The sequence below is a fragment of the Sugiyamaella lignohabitans genome, chromosome B (genome assembly GCF_001640025.1).
Source record: "Sugiyamaella lignohabitans strain CBS 10342 chromosome B, complete sequence".
NCBI classification, from domain to species: Eukaryota; Fungi; Ascomycota; class Dipodascomycetes; order Dipodascales; family Trichomonascaceae; genus Sugiyamaella; species Sugiyamaella lignohabitans.
In genome coordinates this window covers 2173449-2199277 of record NC_031674.1, presented here as the reverse complement: position 1 = coordinate 2199277, position 25829 = coordinate 2173449, and the positions used below count along the sequence as shown (strand labels likewise).

The following is a 25829-nucleotide window of genomic DNA, read 5'->3' as shown; positions in this document are numbered from 1 at the left end:
CAGTTTGGCAGCCCGAGTCTGTCCAAGCGTGAGTCGAGTGAGTGCCTATGACTGTCAAATATCTTCTGAAAATTTCCTCTTTTGGAAGTTATTAGGGCGCATGTACAAGAAGCCCTCGTCGCGGTACGGGGTTTTAAACGGCGTTTAATAGAATATGCACATATTGGCAAGAATAGGAAGGACCCTGTCGGTCGTACCCCTGGCTCTGGCGGCTGGGGCAGAGCTCCAGCCTATTTCTCTTGCTTCGCTCGAGGAGGAGTGAGGCCAAGCGGTACTTGAAAGCTGGATGGGTTCGTTGGTGGATCTTGTGTGAACGACACGTGATCGTATCTTCATATTTGAGCTATACATAGAATGGTCTACGAGCTCAAGCTATCGAGCCATTCAATAACAGTTTCCAGAATTTTCTAGTTATATAATTGAAAAGAGTATATTGAGAAGACAGCTAGCACGAGTAACACGAAGGAAGCTTGAGGTTTGAAACACTGAGATACGTCGGTTAAGCCAACCTATCACAGCAAAACCCAAGATGAACTGGACATCGAACCGTAGCCCCACCGGTCGAAGCCCGACTCGAGCGAAGCGAGAGGAGCAGTGGGGTCTGGGGCGAAGCCCCAGCCGCCGGAGGCCGACCGGACCCCTTCAATTCTAAATGCATAACATATATATTGGGTGTAGTTATACGACAATATATGGGGAGAGTCAATTCGCAGTTGAATATAAAATAATAAAAAGTAGCAGGGTTTTTGTCGTGCTAAACGTGCATTAGTGACGGTGTCAGACCACTATTCAAGTGTTACCTGACACGGCCGTTACTAAAGGTGCTGGTGAAAACACAAACACTTTAGTGGTGGTGCTCGCTCTCAGTACCAATGTAGTTCAACTTGTAAACGCTACCACATTCCCAACAACGGCCGACCTTGTGGGTAGAAGGACGGAGCCATTGGACCTCGTGGGAACCGGCAGGAGAACCGGTGCAGCCAACGTATCTTTCATGGTCATAACTGTCAATGATGATAGGGTCTTCAATGGTTCCTCTTCTGGAAGCATCAAGGGGTTGGTCGTCGAAGATCTCAATACCCTTGAGCTTACCGAGGTACTCAAGACGTTCTAAACCAGTGGCTTGCTCGAAATCGGTAGGAATGGTATTGGGCTTACCACCCTCACCGAAAAGAGAGGCTTCACCGTCAACATCATCCAAAGACTTTGAAACGGTTTGCTTTTCTTGAGTGGTGACCTTGGCAGAAAGGGCCATAGAGGATCTGGAAAAGGCACGGACACCAGTGGGTCTGGCCATGGGTCTGGCAGCAGCCATCATGGATCTTCGGAGGGTAGAAGCAAGCATTCTAGACAGGTTAGACACGGTACGCAATCGAGATAGAGATACCACGGATGGGGTTCTTGTTCTAGTAGCAGTGGTAGCGATTAGGACTCTTAGCGACTACTTCATAAACATTGTGGGTTTGAAAATGTGTACAAATTGCAGAATATGGACTGGTGAGATAGGTTTGGATCGACGGTTCACTGGTACCAAATATGCCTGGTCGGCGAATTTGTGAGTGATATTTTGGTAGTGACTGCACTGAATTGAGCTCTCATGAACTCTTAAGATTCGATCCTACTGCCCCAATTCATCGAAATACAGCTTCTGTTGAACAAAAATCCCATTATCCTTAGTTTCTGTGTCGTGTGATGAGTCGATGTCGTTTTAGACGCTAGCGAGATTCTACGTGAATTTAACATATCTGAAACATGACTGAATAATATGACTGAATAATAATTGATGACCGTTCCATAACCCCGACACAACTGTTGAATACCGACATCACCTGAGACCCGACCCCGAGCACTTTCTCGAACTGCCCCAGTCTTCATCAACCATTCCATACTATAAACCACACAGTCGCCAGCTTCATAACAACTCCCCTTCACATCCTACTTACTTGATTCTTAGTTGCACTTTGCTTTTGTACTAATAAAAGACGCCAACGCGAGCAAGGTGGTACGATATACTTTATATGTCTATGTCTGTTCAAATGCTCGAAATTTCACTCGTGAACCTGCACCCCGGCGGTCCAATCAGAGCGAGCCTCTTTTCCTTAGCACCACAAAAATGGCACCACTTAATCTCCCAACTCCCACCCAAACAAGCGGCGCACGCGGCTCAGAACGCCGCACCAACGGACCCTGCGTATTCAGGGGAATTCAGGGGGGGTATGCTTCCAGCGGTCTGGGGACTTCGCCCCAGACACCGCAGCTCCTCTCGCTACGCTCGAGTCGGGTGTCGACGTTCGGGTCGTATCTAAGAAGGTGCAAATTTTGAGTTGTGCGTGAATTGGGTATTTCCGCTAAGAACGTGAGCTGCTGATAGTTATCTGGTTCTTTGAGAGGTGTACAGTAGGATAGTGGGATCGTGGGTTTAGCCTTGGTAGCCAAAGGCAAAGGGGAATTACATTATACTTCACGTCTAAATTTCACAATAAATTAATTAAATAGTTTGGGTCGTGGTCTCGTTGTCCTTTACCTCGAAGGACTCGGGCTGTGGTGGCTCAATGTTAGGGGAAATAATATCGTCCGACTTCTTTAATTCTGGATCAGCGTCTACCCATCTTTTCATTAGTGGAATTAGTAGCTGGGCAGTGAGAATCTGCTCACCCTGATACAGTACAAGCGGGATTGAAACTCGTCCTACTAAAGTGGATCCTGTTCCGTACTGTGCTTGTATTAAAGGAATACCCAGAGCGACTGTCTTAGCAGCCCCACAGAGCATAATAGCCACGGTATCTCGTCGATCAAAGTGGAAACCAACCAAGCATCGGTGCCATAGTTTATAAGCAATTGATGCTGTTTCTGTAGGTGGTGATATCCATTTATGTAGCGGCATACGGGCCATTCCAAAACACAAAACTGTGAAAAGAAGGTAGCATCCGACATTAAGAAACACTACCATGATAATTGATTCTTTGGATACAATCTCAAATGCATGTTCATAAAATGCTGTAGAGAATGTACTCCATATCAGAGACAGCATGCAAAGAGATCCTAGCTTTGCTAACTTGAATGTGGTCATTGCATACTTCACTTGCTCTGGAAAGATGTTCTGTACTATTTGGCCCACAAAAAGTGGAACAAAAAGACCCAGTCCCAGCTGTTTCATGACTCTGGCATACAACTGAGTCAAACTTCCATCTGAAGCAGGATTACCATATGCAAATCCCGTGGCACTAGACAAATACAGTTGAGCCAATGCTGGTGAAATAAATGCTCCTAAAAGATTTCCAATTGTAACCTCGATAATCGATAACGAATCGTTGCCATGTGCCTGTTTAGTCATTACGACATTGGAAGACACGGTAGTTGGGGTAATTCCCGTCATGATCAGACCGATAATCAGATATCTATCGATCTTGGAATTTCCCGATACTCGAATGGCCTCAGCAAAGCCGAACATGATACTGGGAGTGATAATAAATGAGATGATCTGGGTCACCAAATGGGCTCTCCATCTGGATGCCATGCGAATTAAGACCTTAGTGGAGATTGAGAGCCCGGATAAAAAAAATATTAGAGCAACCGCTCCATAACTGACTGTATACTGTGACTTTATAATGCCACCATCTCTACCGACATTGGGAAACAAATATGCTAGGAGGACTACAATGCCCATACCAAGGATAAACCACTGGTCAATAGCAAGCTTAACAGCAGCTAATAATGTCTTTTTGACTTCCATTTTTACACATGTTTTGGGCCAAGCGCCAACCCAAATAAAATACTAACCCAAATTCTAGTCTAAAACAACTGACTAAATTTTTTTTTAAATTTAATCGATCTACTTATTTCAACGTTATTTTATAGACTTAGCAGGCCTCGTTTCTCTCCGTCGCTCACCATGCCAGGTCCGGCACAGTGACGTTCCGATGCGGCGAGATAAAAGCAGCCGCGGTACTGAGATAACCCGCTAGCATGACCAAATGCACCGTCGGAGTAACCCCTGTATTTGCCTTTTCCAACTAGTCCCGCGCCGATCCCGTCGCTCCCCAAACAAGAAACAGCTAAACCCGTCGGACTTCCGTTTCACTCCTTTTCCACGATTTTTGTGGATTCTGGAAAATAAATTAGGCCGACAATGCCTCCGGCAGCTGGGGCTCCGCCCCAGACCCCGCTGCTCCTCTCGCTTCGCTCGAGTCGGGCGTGGGGCGACCAGGCAACTCCTGCGAAGCAGGAGCCATGGGGTCTGGGGCGGAGCCCCAGCCGCCGGAGGCATTTCCCCATCCAAACTAACCCCAGTTCCATCCTTTTCTTGACAGGTGAGTAGGAGGGAAATTCAGGGTCCACGGTGGGCCCTAGAGAGGTGCGGCTAGTGTGTTGCGCGGCAGCGGATGTGCTGTGATCGGCGACAACTCGCTCTGTCAATAGAGCGTTCTCCGCAGATTTCAGCTGTTAGGCGACCCTTGAAGTGTGAGAAGCTAGCATTGGCAAAACTATGGGAAAGTACTATTTTGTCACGATATATTGGTATTGATTGATTTGTGTTAGAGGTGATTTTCAGCTGTGGTATTTATTTGTGTTTGCGAAGAATCGCGCGTTAGCAACCTGAAACATCACCGAGCCTGCGTATCTCTAGCTAGGAGGCTATCTGTAGGACCGGGGTTGTATATGGTATAATGTCTCCTCGGCCGGGAGGCGATGGAAGGGGCAATGGTGTCAACACAGCAGGGATACAACAGCCAGCACCTTCTGGAATACAACTTCAAAATGCGCATTCTAATTTGTTTAGAGCGGTAAGTTGAGGTGAATCCAGTGGAGATGATGAAGATGCATTCTTGATGCTAACAATGTTTGTAGAGTAAGCAATTCGCTAAGATCCCATATCGTGTGTTCGTTTGTTTGAATGGGGATATCAGTTCATTGATCAAAGCGGAATGGTCTATTCGACAGGCCAATCCAAAGGCTCTTGTCCAGGTGATGAACAATGAACTGTGGACGTTTTCTTTCGATCAACCAGCTAGTCTACCTAGTCCATCTAAGGCGTACAATTTAACAGAGACATCTACAGGTCTGTTTTTGGCATCGACTTTAGTAACTTCTGCTGGATCGGGGCTTGATAGTAGTGCTTCTACTGGTGTGGGATCTCGTGCTGCCAGTTCGGTTGGCAATGTTGGTGTCAGTATGGGAGCATCTCCTGGGGTCGGTGTGGGTGTAGTAGGGGTCGGGGTAGTTGGTGATGGTGTGGACGTGAATAATGGAGTTGGAATTGCTGGTGGTATTGGTAGTGCTATTAGTAATGCTATGGGTAATGCAATAGGTCAGAGCCCAAACTCTGCGAATGGCATCTCCATGTCTCCTATGCCAGTACCTGTGTCAACATTATCAAGCATATCCAATACTGCAACAACACCTGGTGCTTATCTACCCTTTATATCTGCCATTAGATCTTTGGTATGTGCCAACTTATCATCGCCCACTCTATTTTTGCCATTCGGTCAGTCGCTGCTGTCAGTTAATGGCCAAAAATTGCTACATATCGACCCAATTTTGACTCCCATGGGTGAACTAATAATAAAAGAGTACTGCGAGCAGGTCCCCTTGATTCCACTGAAGGAGTTCAAGGGATACATTCAAGCAGATAACAATACCTTGATGTCTTCTCCTCTTCATGTGTACTTAGCTCCATCGGCACTTTCTGGACTTGTGATTGAAAAGTCATTGAAAGCTCCAACCAGTGCCAATATTAGTCAATTTCTTTCACTGCTTGAATTGGCCACTAATGCCGACTTTGCATCTTCTGAAAAGTATCCATTTAAAGAATGGGTCAAAATACGCCTGGCTAGCTCGAACAAGGATGTGATCTGGCCGGCTGACCTGTGCTTCACAATTATCACAAAAAATAACGGCTTAGAACAAAGTGATATGGACTGGACACGGAATGAGTTTATTTTCGACGAAGCTGAAACTCAGATCGAGACGTCGAAATCTGCTCTAGCAAAGCCTCACTTGTCCAATAATTCAGCTAATCCGCAAATCAGCAGCACTGGGTCTCAACCGGGTCAGAATAATAACCGTCAACAGTCCAACTCGTTAATGCATAGGACTAATCTGGCCTTGTCTTCTGAGGGCGAGTTGAAGGGTAGCATGTCAAACGTATATCCAACACCGCCTGATCCGCAGGGAAGGCTCGAAAGACCCAACACTAATTTTGCATCAACATCCGATTCCAATGCCAATAACGAAACAAATTGGGTAACTCCTGGAGCTACTGTGCCGAACGAGACATGGGGAGATCTCGACGAGGAGTTATTCGGCGATGATCAAGAGATTACTGAGGCTGATTTCAACTTTTTCGACCAACCTGAAGAGCATGAAATGGTAAGCAGCGCCATGCAGGTTGATGATGGTAATATTTCTGTTACTCCCTTAAAGTCGGAGCTGGCAAATGACAATGCTATGTCCCAAAAACCACCCGAAGCTGATGTCGAAATGACTCTGGAGCCAAATATTCGTGAGAAATATAATGACGATCAATCAAAAAGCGTAGTCCCTCAAGTAAAGATAGAATCGGACAGCTCACAGGAATCGGCCCCAGCTAAAAGAGAACCGCGGGTAAAAATAGAGGAACCGAGACTCACGAAGAATTCCATAATAAACGAAAGGGATTTTCACAAAGAGGTGAAGTTAGATTTTCCTTCCGTCGAGGGCCCTCCTTCCAAGCGTCGTAAAAGTGTATTTGCGGCTTTAAACTTCAATACTCTCATATCTAGTGGCTTGGATGCTAAGTATCATGCTGGAGGGCGGTTTTACGTACCGGATCCTGATGCCAGCAACGATGATGATATGTCTTCTGATTCTGATTCAGATATCAGTAATGGTGGGCCCGCCGACAATCCTGAGAATACTGGTAGTTTAGATGGCAAGATCGCAACGCCAGAATCTAGACAAATGACTAGTATTAGTGGAAATCTGGCCAATGGCGACCATCTGCTGGACTATACATCGAGCTGGTTACACCTGATGGCTCAGTCACTAGTGGTTAACAACATCAGCCAAAGAACTGGATATGGTGTAAAATTAGCCCGCCTGGGTGATGATACGAAGCTGCCTACGCTACTGGAGCAAATTGTATGGGATAGTGGAATGTTTAGTGAATTGGTAAACCCTCCTCCTACTTTAGAGGTTCCAGATACAACCGTTGTGCGGAAAACCCTGGCACTGTTTCCCAGTCTCAGTAACATTACATTAGCTGATCTGATGCACATGTCTAATACTCTCAGCAGTCCAAACAGCACCACTGCTGATTTAAAAGGTGGTAATGGAGGAGGTGTGGCAATGGGCAATGATGTCAAATCTCCACATCCTCAGGACCAAAGTTTGCGGAACGATCAGAAACGACAAGACATGATTGGAGCGAGTAAAATGGGACCTGTTTCCGGTGCTACTAATAGTAACAGCAATCATCATGCTCGTGCGGAAGCGCTTAGTAAGTTGATTCCAAATGAAGCATTCCCTATATCTCCACCTTTATTTTCGATACGTCGACTCAATCAACCTATGAAAGCTCGAGCTCCAATCTTGAGGTTTTGGAAAATATTCGGTCTCAATCCCAAGCATGGAGCAAAAGATATTATTTTGCTAATGCTTTGTCCAGCTGGTAACGGCATAATTCACGCCTGTCAGGCATACAACGACTTCTTTCGGAACACCTACGAAGGATGTGGCCTAGGAAATGTAGAACTCGGCGAGTTTTCTAATTATCGCGACGGAATTATACCAGTGCTAAACTCGGGAGATGATGCCACGTTTTACTCTGCTATATCAGAAATAGACAGTCTTGCTGAATCCGTGACTGACAAAACCGTGGTTATACTTACCGCGTGTAGAACAAATGACACAGCCATGATCATCTCGGTTAACAATGCTATTTTCAACCTGAGACAAAGGAACGGGGTGGTTTGGCAGGCAATAGACCTGGAAAAGATAGCTCAAGAAGACACGATTGTTGTACCCTCTCAATCTAGTACTGTAAAACTGGCACTGGTTATATATGACAAGTGTTTAGACTATTCCATTGGCAGCAGTCGATTTTTATGCAGAACAGCACCTTCTTTTACATTATCAAGGATGCCTCCGCCAAAAATCAGTTTCAAGCTCACCACAGATCCACCCAGCAATTTGATGGATGAAGATTCCCTGTTGCACGTAAGTTATGCCCTGTCTCAAGACGGAAGATGGGTTTCCGTTGCGTGGTCCGACCAATGGGGCGTAATATCAATGGTCGATGCTATTTGTTTAAAACGACCTGGATCAAGGTTGAGAGGTTTAGAAGAAGTTTGTGCTGAGATCTGGGATAAGACAATCTCCATCGCTAACAGTCGATCAATCCATTGGCGTGTAATTCTTGCCAAGGTGGGAACAAAAATGGATGGCAAGGAACTCAACATGTGGCTAAGACTTTCTGAATCAACGAGCGGAAGTAATAATAATAATGGTAATGGTAACGGTAATAATAACAGCAACAACAGTGGTAGCGGCACTGGGGCTAACATTCCTCATAGCTCTCATGGTTCTCCCTCAGCTGCTGTCAGCAACTCTAGCTCTAGGAATAGCAATATCAGCTTCCTGTATGTTGTGTCTGTCTATTATAATGCCCCATTGGTTATCCAGGGTAATTCAGTATTTCCATACGAGAAGTTTTTTGAGGTTTCCAATCGTCCGGCAGCGTCTAACCTTGAAAAGACTCCTGTTACTCCTCAACGGGGGATGGGCGAGATGGAGTCTCCTGATATGTATGGAATTAACATCGCAACACCATCCAGTGGGGGTCATAATCCGGTTGAGGCGGATAAACAGCAGCATGACACAACTGATGACATTGTAATGGTCGATGTCAAAGATGATGCTTACGGTGTTCTGCTTCATGATTCGGCACTCCAACTCGTTCAGGGCAGTGTTGATCAGGGTGAAACTGCTGTCAGCAAGCCTGCAATTGTGGGTCTACTTCTCAAACCACCCACACATGGCACTCGTCAATTGCTTCGACTTCAAGTGTCGATGGTCCATAGCCCAACCTCGGCACCAATGATGATGAAATCACTTCTCGTGCAATATCGTCGTTTGGCGACGCTGGGCGAAGCTACGGGTGTCAGCTGTAACTCGACGGTGGTTCCTTGGCATGTTGATGCTTGCACAAAAATGCTTCAGTTCCTAAACCACATAGAGTAATTGCTGTATTAACTGTTATCTGTAACGAAGTTCATGATTATACGAAATTAATGATTTTTTATATATATTATTACTGATGTGACCGTCCAGCCTTGGAGCCTATGTGAAGAATAGGAGTCAAGCATGGGTTATTCAAATCAGCTAAATCAGATCAAGAAAAGGCGGATGCACCCTGTGAAGGTTGTCATCATTTCGACACTCATAATATCAGAACTATTTATTCTAAGAGACAACCCTCAGGATATAATTCACTTCCGGAAGTGATCAATCCTTGTCCGAAAAATATATTATAGTCCGCTTCTTAGCCTATTTCGTATAAATGCTAAACAGAAATTATAAACTAATTATTTCAAACCCCATGGGATTTGCTTGGGTCTATTTGATTAATTTCTAACTATAATTGAAGTTGTTATAATCACAAGCAAAACCAAATATTCCATTTAAACAGGAACTCATTTGATTCATTGCCATTATACTGAAGTATTAATTCGTTTTCGGGTAAATTTATGGGTATTAGACTATAGGGCCAAAAAAAATCTAGTATTATCCCCAATTTTAGCCTGGGTTTACTTTACTACGCAAGGGATGGCAGGAGATCTGCAACAATCCGCATTGAAGCATGTATATAAGATTTAAATACCCCATCCATTGGAAATATGCCCTTACATTTAAAAACAAAAAAGAATCATTACCCGGTCGGCCCTATATAAGCCAGTACCCTAAATGCGATCAACGAGATTTATTTTATACATGCAGCAGGGATAAACGGTCAATCTGTCTGTCAGGGACTGTCAGGGATTGCACTTCTGCTAAAAAATAGCATAGTAACTCAATAAAACCGTACAACCATATTTACGGTTTTGTTCTAGATTTCAATCCTGAAAAAAAAGGGAAATGAATTTTGAACAATTATTATCATTATTATTGTTTTATGTAGAAGTTTTGTCTCACTGGTGCTCATAAATGGTTCAATGAAAAATTAATAAAGATATAAAATAGCTGCTGAAAACGACCCGAACGAGAATAGCAACAAGAATGAGCATTATTAAAAATCAGGAACCCAGTTTTGCAGAAAGGAGTTGTGAATCTCTTGTAGTGCTCCAATTATAATATATTGTTTTTCATCAAGCTATTGACGGATAATCTTATCAAATGAACACGCAAGGAAATTTCATCAACGGCGGCCAAAAACTATACTAGTATCGTCATGCAAGCTCAAAGTTTTATATTTAAGACTGGCAAATTTCTTTTGCAATTCCAAGGAGTCGTGTTTCTAAACTTGACAACCTAACCAGCATTTTTATATTTGACTGAATTTCGCTAGATATAAGGGAAACATTCTTCACGATAACCCATGTGATTAGTAAATAATAAAGTACCTTCCGATAATACTGGTAATCAATATAGAATAATAGTTATCTGCAAACGCTATTGTTCTGAGCTGCATCTTCCAAGGTTGGTGCAGAACAGGGAGCTTCAACCTCTAACCCTTACAATCATTAGTTTTGATTAATAATATCAATAAATAATACAGTACTAATTTTCTAAATTAGTGTATACATCAACGAACCCTTGTATCAAGGCAAGGGCAACAGGCTATTAATATAGCCCGAATATCTGCAGCAAGGATTGCTAATATTCAGTAAACTCAAAATGGAATTACACAAAGAAAGAGAATTCTGTAAACCAACTTTACGCAGTTGCTTATATTTAATTTCTACCTCAATAATGTCCAAGTTCCAGTTCCTGATCTCTCCAAAAAAAAAAAAAATAATAACAATAATAATAAAAAAAAATATAAAAACTTTTTCCTCTTTAATATCCCACATCTGCAGAGCCCCAATATCATTTATCAATTTTATATGATCCTTTATGTCCCATTTTAATGTCCCAAATGCACTTCATTAAAGAAATAATGTCTTAGTAAACATGGGTCCCTGCATTGTTTACATGCAGCTCGACTGCATATTTTCTGCGAGATAAGAATATAAATAAACTGCATGTTAAACGAACAAGAAACCAAACGAGCACTTAAAACTATGAGCAGTGTCTCATTCGTGAAGTGACAATTCCAGCGCATTCCGAATATAATATATAAGGGGGAAAGAAATGGTGCATCTACCATTGATATTCTCTCCTGGGGGTCTGGGGGCAGTTAATTAAAGGGGTTAGGAACATACAAGATGGGGAAAAGGGTAAACTAATAAAAAGAAGCTATATTATAGATCTCTGGATTAGCACCAAAGCGGGACAAGTACAAATGATACCGAGGGGTGAAACAGCTCTGGTGGGTGGGAGTGCATCTGAAGCCAATATATGGCAGATGGTGTCGGGTTTATACTAGGGGTCGATATAGGCTGGCCGGTATAAGACAGGGTTGTATATACCAGCTCGGGGGCGGTCCAGAGATCAATATAGCGGAGACAGAATAGATGGTCAAAACGAATAATTGGAAAATAAATCCAGAGGGGAAACCAGAACAAGGAGGGTAAGTCACCGAAGCTGGAGTTATATTAATAAAACCGAGGGGTGAAACAGCTCTGGTGGGCGGGAGTGCACTGGACGCCAATATATGGCAGAAGGTGTCGGGTTTATACTAGGGGTCGATATAGGCTGGCCGGTATAAAACAGGGTTGTATACACCAGCTCGGGGCGAACCAAAAAAATAATCAATCCAAGGCAAAACTGGAAAATAAAGAAGTCAAGGGTATAGTCAAGGGCAAAGAGGGTAAGTCACCGAGCTAGAGTTATACTAATAAAACCGAGGGGTGAAACAGCTCTGGTGGGCGGGAGTGCACTGGACGCCAATATATGGCAGAAGGTGTCGGGTTTATACTAGGGGTCAATAATGGCTGGCCGGTATAAAACAGGGTTGTATACACCAGCTCGGGGGCGAACCAAAAATATATAATCAATTCAGTTGGAAAATAAAGAAGTCAAGGATATAATCAAGGACAAAGAGGGTAAGTCACCGAAGCTGTAGAATACTAATAAAACCGAGGGAGGTATAAGAACCCTGGTCGGGCGGGAGTGCACTGGAAGCCAGTACTTGGCAGAAGGTGTCGGGTTTATACTAGGGGCCAAAATAGGTTGACCGGTATAAAACAGGGTTATATATACCAACTCGGCGACGAACTAGGAGTTAGCGAGAAGGGAAAGATAAATATGAGGGTAAGTAGCAGCATTTAGAGACAATTCTAGGTTCGGTCTGGAAGGTGGGTGGGTATCTATAAAAAATAGAGAACAAAAACGGAGAGAGTAAGTAGTTGGAGTTATACAGGCATCAAAGTTGTATACTAACTTTTAAGCGAACTAGTGAGCGAAATAATTCAGACAGAGGTAGCATACTCTCTTTCATTAACTTCTTTATTAGTTAACCGCAAATCCGTATCATACACCCCTAGAACGTACTAATCGTCGATATTGGTCTATTTAAGAGGTGGCACTATCTTGCACTTCGAATAACAACCTCTTCTCACATCCTCCTTCCAGGGTTGTAGCCCCGGTCCGCCCCTAGAATCTGCTACTTACTTTTGATGTTGGAGTTTGAGGCGATATGATGGTTTTCCAACTGGCACGTGTGTAAATAAATTTATTCATATTTTTTGAACCTCTTCTTCTCCAATTTAAGCTTTCCTTTCAACACCCAATGTAGTCCTAGGGGTATTTAAGACAATAGAGAATTTATAAAATCAGAGATATCGCTACCACTAATCTTCACGCACCATTGATCCAGGCATGCGAAAGCACGCCCTGTAGTCTGTATGATTTCTAAAATCCGGGTAATTGCGATCGACGACATTTTTATCCGATTAAATATTAGCTTCAACAGGCATACGTATTAACAGAGGGATTGTTAGCTTGATATAAATCGGATACAACTATTAATAAAACTCGATATATCACAGGGATGCTTTACTTCAAACTATCTATTGGTTTCCTAGTAGAGAGCAACAAGTACATGACGTCATGCATTCACCTCTCTATCAACTGGCCCTGGCCCAAGTTTACTATAGTATTAATTAAATAATTTATTATAAGTAAAATACATTTACTAAAGATTGGCGCCACAAAAGGTGGTGAACGAATCCGCACCTTCGGTATTCTCCTTCATCGGGCTATCTTGTCAGTAGTAGTCAAGCCAACGTCACCCTATCTTGGGTGCGTACGTTTTCTACTATCTTGCACGTTTCGGTTGGAAGAGTAAGCTTTCTTATTACCGACAGAATAGCGGTTCAAGTGGTGAACGAATCCAAACTTTTCTTTAATATCCTAACCAATGACAACTCTTATCTCGTTTATCCTTTATTCCAATTTATCACTGGCTAATCTCATTAAACAGTGGATATTACAATTGTGCAGTAAAGGTATTCCCTTTTCAATCCTACCTCCCTTGCCCTTATCAATTTCCCATACATTTCTTTTTCACGCTTTGCTGAATCACTAGTGGACATATTCACCACTCAGTTAATCATAGTAGTACGACCACGACCTCTCTCATGACCGAATTATCATGGATTCACTATCTTCAATGGTGTCTTTTCATAGTCCACTTTATGTGACAAATCATGACCGATAATATCGGTAGGGTCGGAAAACCGGGCTGTTGGTGCTTTATTTATAGACAACCAGCAATTTTCTGTCAGTCCACAGCCCAGTGGGACGGTGGGTCTAGCTACCAGTGCCACCTACGCGTTAAAATTTGAAATCTAAGTGGTCAAAAACCTTGATGGATTCTTTCATGAATGCACCCATTTTTGTGGAAACTGCCGTTGAATTATCTAGCTATAGCACGGGATTTCCCGCTCACCTATTAAGCCTCTGGTCACACACCTCCTCATATACCTATCTGCTCGCAATCACATGCCGAGTCGCTGTGTGACCTCCCCACGCATCACCAGGTTACCCGGACGACTCCACATTATATGACATGTGCGTAATCATGATATGCACAAGTACAGATAAGGTGGTGGATGCAGCTAATCTGTTAATCTGGTAAACCAGCAGCAATCCCAGCAATCCCAGGGCAATTATTTTACTGCATACGTGACGATGAGCATGTGGTGTGCATGATATCCATCGGCTATCTTTTTATTATTTTATTCTAATTATATCAGCAGTAACCTAGGTTTCTCAGTCATACTGGCTAGCCAGGGGAATTGTTACCCGGCCTACACACCGACAAGCCCACTATAGCTGACCAATATTCTAATTGTTAAATAAATCAGAACGAGTCACTGTATATCTTGAATGATTCATTTTAAGTTTTAACGCCACTAGTGCCTCCGGCGGCTGGGATTCCGCCCCAGACCCCGCAGCTCCTCTCGCTGCGCTCGAGTCGTCACGTCGACGGTCCCGGCAGTCTGCCGCGAAGTATGAATGACTATAGGATCTAGAGCAGAACTGTGTGGTTGAATAAATAAAATAAAATAAGTGCAGCAAAAAGTTTGTTTGTAGATTGATGGTAAATAAAGTTCATCTGGAAATAATAAAGTTGTAGTCATGGTGAGATCCCTGCATGATGCTGCATGCAACGATGAGGCGGCAGTTAGTGCGATCTATCTCACCAGATGACTCAATCGCCAAATATCTCAACACAGGGGTTGCGCCAAGGTATCGCCATGCCAGGAATATTATTTGCGTAAATAATCGGTCATAGGAACTACTAGTTAGGGACTGGGTGTGTGGCTATATAAGGGCAAGCATATCTGCTCATCCACATGGTTGACGAATTACAAACCCATCGACCAATAAACATCCTGCCACACCCAAGCATACTCATCCGTCCTTCGATACCATGTAAATAACGTAATTGTATTAATAGACAGAAACTACTCAGTTTGCTGTTACTTATCTGTTATCTCCAAAATCCTGATAACCTGGATACCTAGATCACTTCAATTATAATAACTGCAACACCTAGCACTGAGCTCATACCAACAGCAACTCCGCTACAAAGCAGAACTATCTCACTTCACTCGTTAGCATCAATCAACCTGAATCTAATCACTGGTATACATTTGATTCGGCACTAGAATCTAAAATCTAAAGTTTAAAAACTAAAAACTAAAATGTCTACACTCTTTCCTAGACGGAGCTCATCCCCCAGTTTCGACTACCGAGCGGTGCTGGACGAGTTCAAAATCATGTCTTACCACATGTCGGCAGATGAGCTGGCCACCACATTTGCATTCTTTTTCCAAGCATATCTCGGTCCTTATCACGTACGCCGGTCCAGCAGAAGCGAGCTCTACGAACTGGCCCATCGACTCGACGTGGCTCCAGTCCCCTCCGAAACCCTCACAAAGTGGAAAAACCTCGGTTGGCTCGACCGAACCGAAGCACTCCACATCTTCGCCAGCCGAATTGTGTCGCATTCGCATTCCTCCTCTTCTAGACGGGCAACTCTATAGCCGCCCCTGCTCATCCTGGTCTTGTTTCATGGTTTTATATAATTTATTAGCTAATTATTATTTATACATTATTTTCATATGCAACATGTGCATGGCGACCGGGACCCTGCATATGGGCCCTGCCTCCGGCGGCTGGGGCTCCGCCCCAGACCCCGCTGCTCCTCTCGCTACGCTCGAGTCGGGCGTCGACGGCCCCAGCAACTCCTGCGAAGCAGGAGCCACGGGGTCTGGGGCAGCGCCCCAGCCGCCGGAGGCAGCACGCATCCTAAAAAAGAACAGAGATTAATTAACGTCCAGGAGTTCGGACCGGCCGTTGGCCAGACCGAAATATATGCCGATTACGAACAGAGTGATGCAGAGGTCTTCGACAATGACCCGGCCGATGTGCAGATAGCGGGCCAGCAGAATTACGTACTGCCGGAACGGGTTGGGCAGGAACGATGCAAGAGATACGATTTTGGAGTTGGATGGTGGTGAGCCCTTTTCGAGCACAAACCGGGCCGAATGAAGTGCTACTTGAGCAGTACAGAAAAGCACCACCAAAGAAGAGGACACCGAGCTGGGTACTGAGTTTGTGGCAATAGCAGCCTTTCTGGAGAGTAGGAAGTACACAGTGAGCGAGATACTGGTCACGATATGCACCAAAGTCCATAAAACATCGCTTTTTCTCACCGGAGTCGCCGATTTCTGACCAGTAGGACCGTTACCAGCCATTCCAGGGAAACCCCCAGCACCAGCATCGCCAAATGGGAACGCACCACCAGCTCCATCCGCACCTCCAAACATAGCAGACAACGCCGCCAGTGGGTCAGCTGGCAGATCTCCAGACCCGGCAGCACCATTTTCATCGCCAGCACCATTTCTAGGAGCAGAACCAGCACCCCGCATCTCACTCAACAGTTTAAACAGCGGGTCACTGGCCATATCCTCCGGAACCATAATATCAGGATCCGCGTCCATATCCACTCCTTCACCCAATTCCCGTGCCACTGGCAACTGCACTTGATTCTGAGACAAGTTCTCGGACTCGGTTCTAGCCACTGGCACAATATGATCTGGCAACTGGTTAGCATCTGTCGCCGGGGTTCTACAGGGGGCTGATGCCTCCGGCGGCTGGGGCTCCGCCCCAGACCCCGCTGCTCCTCTCGCTGCGCTCGAGTCGTTTCGTCGACGGTCCCAGCAACTCCTGCGAAGCAGGAGCCACGGGGTCTGGGGCGGAGCCCCAGCCGCCGGAGGCACCCCCCCGTCCCCTAAAAACACCCACCTTTGTAGTCCTCGGCCTCTGGACGGGTCGTTTTAGTGATTTTACTGAGTCGTGAGGCTCCGCCGGCCTGGATTCGCGCCTTGCGACGTTCTCGTAGCGCTGCTGCGTCCATTGTCGTGGTTCGAGCGGGTTCAAATGATTCAGATCGTCGTCATCTCCTCCAGCATAAATCCAGCTCACCACTTTATGGACCCGCGCCGCACCCCGTGCGGGTCTCTTATCCGGGGGTGGTTCTGCCTCCGGCGGCTGGGGCTCTGCCCCAGACCCCGTAGCTCCTGCTTCGCAGGAGTTGCTGGGACCATCGACGGCCGACTCGAGCGCAGCGAGAGGAGCAGCGGGGTCTGGGGCGGAGCCCCAGCCGCCGGAGGCAGCACCCCCAGTTCTCGATTAGAGTATGCAACATTCAAATATATAGGGAGTTTTAGGCGGAAGCGGCCTCGATCTCGGCTCTGTGGTGCTCGTTGGCGTAGCGGAGACCGCAGTATAAACAGGCGTGAGGACCGGGTTTGTCGAGGTTGATGAAGATCTTGGGGTGGCCTTGAGCGCCCTTTCCACCGTCACAGACCGCGCTGTGGTCGTGGACGTATCTGATGGGTTCTTTGGCAATCAGGTCAATGGCAGCATACGGACGGGGTTGTAATTCCAAAGAGTGTTGTTCGAATCGGGGTCCCACTTGAGCTTCAGCTCGTGGCCTTTGCGAAGGTGCCCATGTGTCAACTCGGTTAGGAGCCTGTTGTTGCAGAGCTTTCTCGGCTTCTGGCACCACTGAGGTCGAGTAGGCACGAGCAGCACTGCTGCCAACCACTGATAGCCTCGACGAGACCTGTCTTAGCTGTCTAGAGAGCATAGTTATTATGTGGATGAATTGTAATGAACACTGCTGGTAGCCGACTAAATTCAAGTGGAAACTTCAATCAACGGTTCTTGTTTTGCAGTAATGGATACCTGTCTTGTTCTGCAATCGCTGATGCTGCAAACGATTCTCCTATTGGATTCCCAGTCTCAATCTATCGACTCTACGAACGTTGCCAAACCACTTCGCGATATCGCATTTCCCATTTTTCAGACCGGCACGGCTTGCACATCACCACCCATTTCTTTGCACCCGCCATGATTGGCTGACAGGCCCCAACCCGCTTAAACGGGTGGCGGTGCCGGGTACAAGCATATACTTGATGCAGGGTCCAAACGCAGGGCGGGGTGTGTGCCTCCGGCGGCTGGGGCTGCGCCCCAGACCCCCCGGCTCCTCTCGCTGCGCTCGAGTCGTTGTTTGGGGGTCCCTGGATGGGTGTTGGGGTTGGTGGATGTATGGGTTTGTGGGAGTGGAGGGGGTGTCGGGGCTCGGGGTTGGTAAGTGCCGACATGGAATGCAGACGCAGGGGTGGTGGATGAAAAGTCGAATGATCCGGAAAAACTGTGTCGGAAACAGTATTTCCAGCATCTACCGCGACAGCTCCGGGTACAGATATAACAGTTCTGGGTCGTCCGTTCAAGTTCAATTATCGAATGATAAGGTTATTTGTGACAATTAACTGGTTATGCTTACATAACAGCCAGTCACTTCATAACTCCAGCCACAGCCAAACCACGCATTCTCCCCACAAACCCAGCCCAGCTCAGCTCAGCCCACTCCCGACACCCGACTCGAGCGCAGCGAGAGGAGCCACGGGGTCTGGGGCGGAGCCCCAGCCGCCGGAGGCACAGACCCCCTGCAGCGATCAGCGGGGTCCAATGGGCCGTTAGCGGCGGTCGGAAAAATTGGGTGATTTTAGTTCCGAGCATGCGATGACGAACGCTGACTGAAAGGGTTGGATAGAGTCTTGGCATGAGCAGGTGCCGGTTCATTTGCCGGGGTGATAAGCGGGGTCAGTATTTTAGGGTAGTACACGGGGAAGTTCGTTCCAGACCGAGTTAGAGAGCAAACACGGGCTAGCAATTGTTCAGTGAATGGTGTGGATGTGACAGCAGTATTGCGGTGAAAATCTCGGCTAGCGAAGCGAAAGAGCATGCAATTTGACTGACCCATGTAAACAGGAAAAGCGCCTCAAACTCAGCGGCTGGTGGACCACCAAAAACAGACTGGGATCGTGGACGAACCGACTCGAGCGAAGCGAGAGGAGCAGCGGGGTCTGGGGCGGAGCCCCAGCCGCCGGAGGCAGCGTGTCCGTATAGAAAAATCTCAGGGGGTTAATTGGCGTTTGTTATTTCCGAGCCCTGCTGAGGCTGGGGTTCCCAGTTGGGGTTGGTGGGGCGGGCATGCCGGAGGTAACGGTGGCATGCTTCCGCCGTGATGGACACCTGCTGTTTACGGGCACCGGTGACAAAACGACGGGCGATCGGCGACTAATTGGGTTTCGGAGTTAATGGCTAACAGGAATTACTGTGACTGCGGGCCACCGCGGTTGCCGGACCAGGGACCTTCTATGTTCCGAATGGAATGGCCAGGGGGGTGGTGGTGTCCTCTGCCTCCGGCGGCTGGGGCTCCGCCCCAGACCCTGGCTGCTCCTCTCGCTGCGCTCGAGTCGGTTGCCCTCCTTCCCCCGCACTTATAGGCCCCCATTCTCCTGCGAAGCAGGAGCAACCAGGGTCTGGGGCGGAGCCCCAGCCGCCGGAGGCAGAGGGAGGTGCGAGATCGAGCAGATACGACGGTATAAGCAGGAAACAGCAGGCAGCTGGCAGCAGCAGCACCGAGCAGCGAGCGGCGGCGGCGATACAGGTGCTGTTCGTATTGCCTCCCTTTAGGAGATTTTTTTTGGGGTTCTCCGAAGCCGCAAGCATACGCATCGGGGTTTATGTCCGTCGCAGTTACCGGCAGACCGAGTATTAATAGACGGGTGTAGTCCGGGCTTAGGAGCAGGGCTCGTTTTTTTATATACGGATTATTGATTTTTGTTTATTTTTGACTTGTTGTCAACCGGGTCGGGAATATTGGGCTGTCAAGCTGGATTAGTTTGTTTCTGGTTTCACATTTATTATTATTATTATTCTTATTATTATTTGTTTTGGTTTTCAGGTTCAGTTTATTTGAATAATCCCGACTGTTGTTGATTTCACCACTGGTAAGCTCGTCGGTATTGACTGCGTTACGTCGTATACCTTCGTAATATTTATTAATAATCATGACAGAACCGGTTCTAAGGTCTGGCAATGGAATAGATGCTATGAGTGTTGGAAGATTGGTTTCTAGTCCTGAAATCCAGGTCGATTCTGCTGATACTAGTAGTAGTGCTAGTAGTGGTGCTAGTAGTAGTGGTAGTAGCAGTGGAAATGGAGGTGCTTCGGCAGTTAGTCGCATTTCTGTCGGTGGAGACCAATTACACAACAACAATCACCACAATAATGGATTAAATCATAATTATAGCCATAATCCTGATCATAGTCATGGTTCAGTGGGTAGTCGTCATCATGGATTTTCCGATATTGGTGCTCATGGCAATGTTAATGGCAATGATATTAGTAATACAGGTCCGGCCTCCGGAAGTAATATTAGTAGTGGAGGACTGGGGTCCGGTGTTGGTAATGGGATTGAACATAATTTCACGAGCTTGCCTCTTCCTACCGACCGTCGTTCAGTATCCCATTCGCCGTCTTCGGATGGGTCAGTGTCTCCCGCATTATCTCCGAGACCCGAAAATGGCTCGACTACTACCGGGGCAAGCTCGATATCTCCTTCGTACCAGGGCTCTACTGTTAATGAGAAAGATCGTGGTGATGGTCAAGTTGGTGGTCGGGTTGATTGTCCTGTGGAGTCGGATAGTGAGAGCGGTACAGACCAAGCAGCTGCAACTGTACCAGCAGATGGTGCAATTCCGGCAGGTGTTAGTGGAGTAATAGTGGGAGAAGGCACAAAAGGCAGGGAAGGTGGAGAGGGTGGAGAAGGCGAAGAAGTCGGTGAAGTCGGTGAAGTCGGCGAAGGCGGTGAGGAGCGAGAAAGGTCGAATTCTGATGTCAATCCAGCACTAGCAGCGGCCGCTATTGCTACTTTCAAGACTATATCAGCCATGAATACTGTTCGGAAGCGACGAAGAACACCATTGTCATGCCAGATTTGTCGAAGTAGGAAACAAAAGTGCGATAGGGGTCATCCTTGTAGCACCTGTAAAGCACTTCGTCTCGAAAAAAGCTGTGTGTATCAAACACTTTCCCCTCTGCGAACTGGAAATGGCGGTCATTCCACACCCAGCAGTCCTGTTGCTGCCAATGGAGCAGTAAAAAAGAACGAGACCATTAAAATATTTAATCCCATGACAAGACGATTCTACCGAGTTGCTGCTCCTCAATGGAACCTCCACGACAAATCCAAGCCTGATGGTGCCTCTGCTACATCGACTATTTTCAATGATCTTGGCGCTATTACTTCAAATGGACCAATCACCAGCTCCGACATGATTAAACCAGAACAAAGTTTCGGCAACTCGCTCCCCCCCGACAATGGGGCTCATAGAGACTTTTCTGCTGCTGGTTCAGGTGTATTTGGAGGACCTAGGTCTACACCCTCTCCGTCGAACCTTTCAAGCGGGCACAGATCGGATGCTGGTGGTTCTGGCAATCCATCTTTAGTGGAAAATATTTTTAAACCCACTTTGCGGTTCAAGTTCAACAGAATCAATTACTTTGGACCGTCTGCTGCGGCGGCTACTAGTGGTGGTTTGGACGACTCAGCACCTGAAGCGTACACCATTTTCAACTTCAATGCCGCTGAAAACAAAAAGAGTTGGGACAGTCTGAAGACTTCTGCTTTTCCATTGACGGGAAATGGCGCATATGGAGCTCCTAATTGTCCCGACTTGCTAGAAAAAGAGCTTCAAATCAAGGCTCTGGCTGACCGATTGGCGTCTGGACAGTCGTCTATCAATGAATGGGACAAAGTGCTCGATTTTATCCCTCCTCGTGATGTGTGTGATTTCCTCATTGAACGATTCCTGTCTTCTGTGAACACTGTGTTCTACTCGACTACTGCCTCGATTCTCCGAGAAGACATGAACTATGTATGGGTAATGAAGCGTCACCGTCCTGTCGGCGATAATCTAGACAAGATCGAGATCCACAAAATCTGTCTGATTCTTTTGTGTCTTCGCTTGGCAAGAATTTCTCTGCCTCGTGACTGGACTTGTAGCTCTGTCACCAACAATATCCGCGACGACTCTCAGGTATATCTTGGCCCGAAGCTCGTGCTGTTTGGGTTATCAGTTATTTCGATGACCGATATCCAATTGGAAGGAAACCTGACGTACATCCAACTACTGTTATTATGCGCTGTTAATATGATCCTGACCACGAGCGACATGTCCGGTAGCTCGGCTTCTCCATTAACGTTGATTTCCAAACTTGTCGAGTCTACTTTATCCATAGGACTCCACAGAGACCCGTCGAATTTCCCTGAAGTCCCTGTTCGGTTTCACCAACTATGGAAAATCCTCTGGCGCCAGACCGTCATAGCTGATACCGCCAAATCCCTAGAACTCGGTATCCCACCCCTCATCAACCTCAAGTACTCTGACACCAGTTTGTACGACGATGACGAGGGTACAACGAATGACGATGCCCTTCCTGCCGACGGAGAAAAGGACCGCACTTTAGCTGATTACGAATCTCTCGGTAAAGCATTCTTGCGGAGCAATCTCGAATGGTGTCTAACATGTCGTAATCTGCTTGACCAAGTCCTTCTCGTTCCAGCCAACCTACTCCTTGCACCTGATCTAGAAAAGACCAATGTCATTTTCAAGACTGCTGAACATGCTCGAATGTTAGCTTATGAGGAAGCCCGTATCAAAGTTCAATCAAAAAGTTCCCTGACCATCCGAGAGGAGCACTGCTATGTGATTCGGACTGTTTCGTACCTGAAGTACCTTCGAATCAGACTGGCGTTCCTGCGAGTCCAGGGGTGTGTCAATACTGACGAGATGACCGAATGTGCCCTTCAAGCATTGACCATTCAGCGCGACGTGATTCGCAATGCTTCTAAACTGTCGTCACTACATTACTATCTCCTTGTCGAGATATTCCGACTCAATCGCCCTGCCTGGATGAGAATCATGATGATGGTTACCAGTTCGATCGTAAAATCGTCTACCCCTGTGTCACAACACACTCTGGCCACTATCATTGCCCTATACAAGGAAACACGAGTGCTCGTCGACACGTCCTACTGTGCCTGGAAGGAGAACATCAGCATGCTAATGGCCCTCCGAAATGTGAAAGCACTCTCGCAAGTGGTTGGCCATTCGGACCTCGACCAGCTCTGGCACGAACTGGACGCCTTCTCCGAACTGCCAGTGCCATGCCAGCCCGAGTGGCTCGACTACTTCAATTTCGAATCCTCGTGCACCGAAAGCACTCTTTAGTCTGCATTATTTATTCTATTTATTTATTTATCCTCTCCGACTATTTAACGGGGGGCATGCCTCCGGGGGCTGGGGCTGCGCCCCAGACCCCCCGGCTCCTCTCGCTGCGCTCGAGTCGGGCGTCGACGGTCCCAGCAACTCCTGCGAAGCAGGAGCAACGGGGTCTGGGGCAGCGCCCCAGCCGCCGGAGGCAGGTCGCGACAGCATTAAATTACTGGCTAGCTAGCTGAGTACGAGTCCAGAGACGTCTTCGAGCTCGTCTGCCTCCTCAATATCGATAACCCTGTACCTTGTTAGATGACGCCAATCAAACCTGTAGAAGGAATGTACTTACTTGGAGACTCCGGCCTCGTTTCTGAGGAGCTCTACCGCACCGGCGTAGACCATGCGGTTGTTCTGAGTAGCGGTCTCGGGACGGTAGTAGATGAGAACGTAGGGAGAAGCCTTTCTGCCGTCCTCGGTTTTTACGGGATAAGACAGGAGAATAAATCTGGGGGTGTTATCTGGCACGATCTCGGCAAGTTCTTTGATATCTTCAATGGGTGAAGGGTCTGTTTCTTCAATGAGAATCTCACCTGATTCGCTGATCTTGACTGCTCACCGTTAGCCACAAATCCAAATGGCACTACTCGTTCAACTTTTTACCAATTCATATAAAATACAGTATCAAAATCAACTGGAATTATAATTCTCGATTGATTCAGGACTCTATCACTTACCAATTATCGCTTGTGGACCGTCAGCTCGGGAGCTGGACAGACGGAACTTGCGCAATCGCTGCTTCGTATCGTCGGAAAACGAGTATAGGGAACTTTGACCAGAAGACTGGGTCTTGTTAGTAGTTGGCCGGCAAACACCAATCAATTGACTAGAGACTCACCATTATAGTTAGTGTTTTGTTATTTGATAGTGGTACGTGGAGCAAGTTCAAGTTCGAGGATCACGGCAGCAATATAACAAGGGTGATCGACAGACTATCGCCAGTCGCTTAGAAGCATAATCCAGACACAGCTAGGAGCTGACATTAGTTCAAGTCGTATTTTTCGTTTTGTTTTGAATGATAGGTACTGCCGGATGGACCCAGTTGTAGTACCGTTCGGCTTCCTGATATTCCTGTGTTAATAGATTGCATCAGAGTTCCCCGTTGATATGTGTCCTATCGGCTGCCGCCCCTGAGCCCATTATCCCAAGCACAGGGCTGGTTTAATATTTTCTGATTTCCAGTATACTATTAATGTGCACTAATTGGCTACCACGTCACACAGAAAATTTGTTTAACCAATTACTCTGGAATGTTTTCAAAGCTTTTATGAAGCTGAAGAACCCTAGCTCGAGCTTCAAGTTCTCATATGCACAATGATGTTTATCGTGCATATTGATTTGCATACTAGCCTTACAGGCTTCCCCTGGGATTTCCGTACTGAGTGACCTGAGGTGAGCAAATAAATCCCAGGTAAAAGACGACTATTGGATCCGATACAGTGGAACAAACAAGATTTACATCCAGTAAATACATGAGGCAGGTAGATATCTATTGGTTATGGTGATAGATGGCCAATTTGCTTTCGACATGTCGCACAGGGCAAAGAGCACGAGATAGTCAGATGCTGGATGTACTTGAATATTGCACATAGCATCACAGCCAAATGATCCTGGCAAAGCAATGAACCCATAGGAATTTTGAATTAGTGGCTAATATGTCCTCTTCTTTACTCAAGAGCTACATCCAGTGAGATTAGGTGTAAGATTTACATACTATATACGCAAAGAAACCTTAAAATAAAAAAAGACCTAAACATACACTCTATTTATTTATCAGAAGAGTCGTAGGTAATTAATAAAGTTTTATCTTGCTTGGATTCGGTGATGCTATCGAGCCATTTCTGTATTCTCATCAAAAGTAGCTTCTTATCGCCTGCAAACTCCTCAGATCGGCCCACACTATTTGATGATGATCACGAGTTCTCATGGATAAGACTGACCTCAGGGAATTTATGAAATCAAATACGAGAACTGTTACTGACTCTATGACTCCATTATAGAGCATTAGTCCAATAACTCAAGTCATGAGCAGCCCTAGTCTGCCATACTGGTTGCCCGGAAACTAGATATAAAGCTGCGTAGCTAAATATGAAAAAGCCGGGTAACACTGAGCCATGGGTGGAAAGAAATTGGTTTACTGATATAGAGCACTTAATAAAAGCTTGGATAAGCACATCCGAAACGAAAAAAATAAAAAATAGAAAGAAACAGTCGGCGAAATTATATTAAAAGATCAATACAAAGTCACATACGACATTTTGACCCCTTTATAGCTGCTAAGCAGAATACAAACAACAGAACTGTGGTTCTGGACGCTATATCCCATATCTAATGTTACCATGGAGCAGATTACTCAATGTATTGAATCGGAAGCCCAGAGTAATCAATATTTTCCCTTTTATCTCCTAACTAGTATGACACTTCTTCACTTCAGGAATTCGCATTATTGGAACCACAGATCGACTTGACCCAGTAGACTGTGATCAATAAGGTCAAATCTCTCTAGAAGTCAGATATACGCTTCTCCAACAGATCTCTAACTGCTAT

At 46.1% G+C, this 25829-nt stretch overlaps 6 protein-coding genes across 6 annotated transcripts; 2 read left to right on the top strand and 4 right to left on the bottom strand.

The window, feature by feature from the left end:
- Positions 1–844: 844 nt before the first annotated feature.
- COX4 (cytochrome c oxidase subunit IV) lies at positions 845–1345 on the bottom strand (the record flags this gene model as incomplete). Its single annotated transcript, XM_018879653.1, has 1 exon — positions 845–1345. One exon carries the CDS (start codon positions 1343–1345, stop codon positions 845–847), a length of 501 nt encoding a protein of 166 aa, XP_018737549.1.
- A 1143-nt stretch (positions 1346–2488) lies between these two features.
- Positions 2489–3451, bottom strand: AWJ20_2691 (uncharacterized protein; the record flags this gene model as incomplete). Its single annotated transcript, XM_018879652.1, has 1 exon — positions 2489–3451. One exon carries the CDS (start codon positions 3449–3451, stop codon positions 2489–2491), a length of 963 nt encoding a protein of 320 aa, XP_018737548.1.
- A 1517-nt stretch (positions 3452–4968) lies between these two features.
- On the top strand, positions 4969–9219 carry AWJ20_2690 (uncharacterized protein; the record flags this gene model as incomplete). Its single annotated transcript, XM_018879651.1, has 1 exon — positions 4969–9219. One exon carries the CDS (start codon positions 4969–4971, stop codon positions 9217–9219), a length of 4251 nt encoding a protein of 1416 aa, XP_018737547.1.
- Positions 9220–15914: 6695 nt separating this feature from the next.
- Positions 15915–16592, bottom strand: AWJ20_2689 (uncharacterized protein; the record flags this gene model as incomplete). The annotated part of the gene is made up of 1 exon (XM_018879649.1): positions 15915–16592. The coding sequence occupies one exon, from the start codon at positions 16590–16592 to the stop codon at positions 15915–15917; it is 678 nt and encodes a 225-aa protein (XP_018737546.1).
- Positions 16593–17317: 725 nt separating this feature from the next.
- Positions 17318–17743, bottom strand: AWJ20_2688 (NADH:ubiquinone oxidoreductase 18.4kD subunit; the record flags this gene model as incomplete). The annotated part of the gene is made up of 1 exon (XM_018879648.1): positions 17318–17743. The coding sequence occupies one exon, from the start codon at positions 17741–17743 to the stop codon at positions 17318–17320; it is 426 nt and encodes a 141-aa protein (XP_018737545.1).
- Positions 17744–20015: 2272 nt separating this feature from the next.
- Positions 20016–23240, top strand: AWJ20_2687 (uncharacterized protein; the record flags this gene model as incomplete). Its single annotated transcript, XM_018879647.1, has 1 exon — positions 20016–23240. The coding sequence occupies one exon, from the start codon at positions 20016–20018 to the stop codon at positions 23238–23240; it is 3225 nt and encodes a 1074-aa protein (XP_018737544.1).
- Between the last annotated feature and the right edge of the window lie 2589 nt (positions 23241–25829).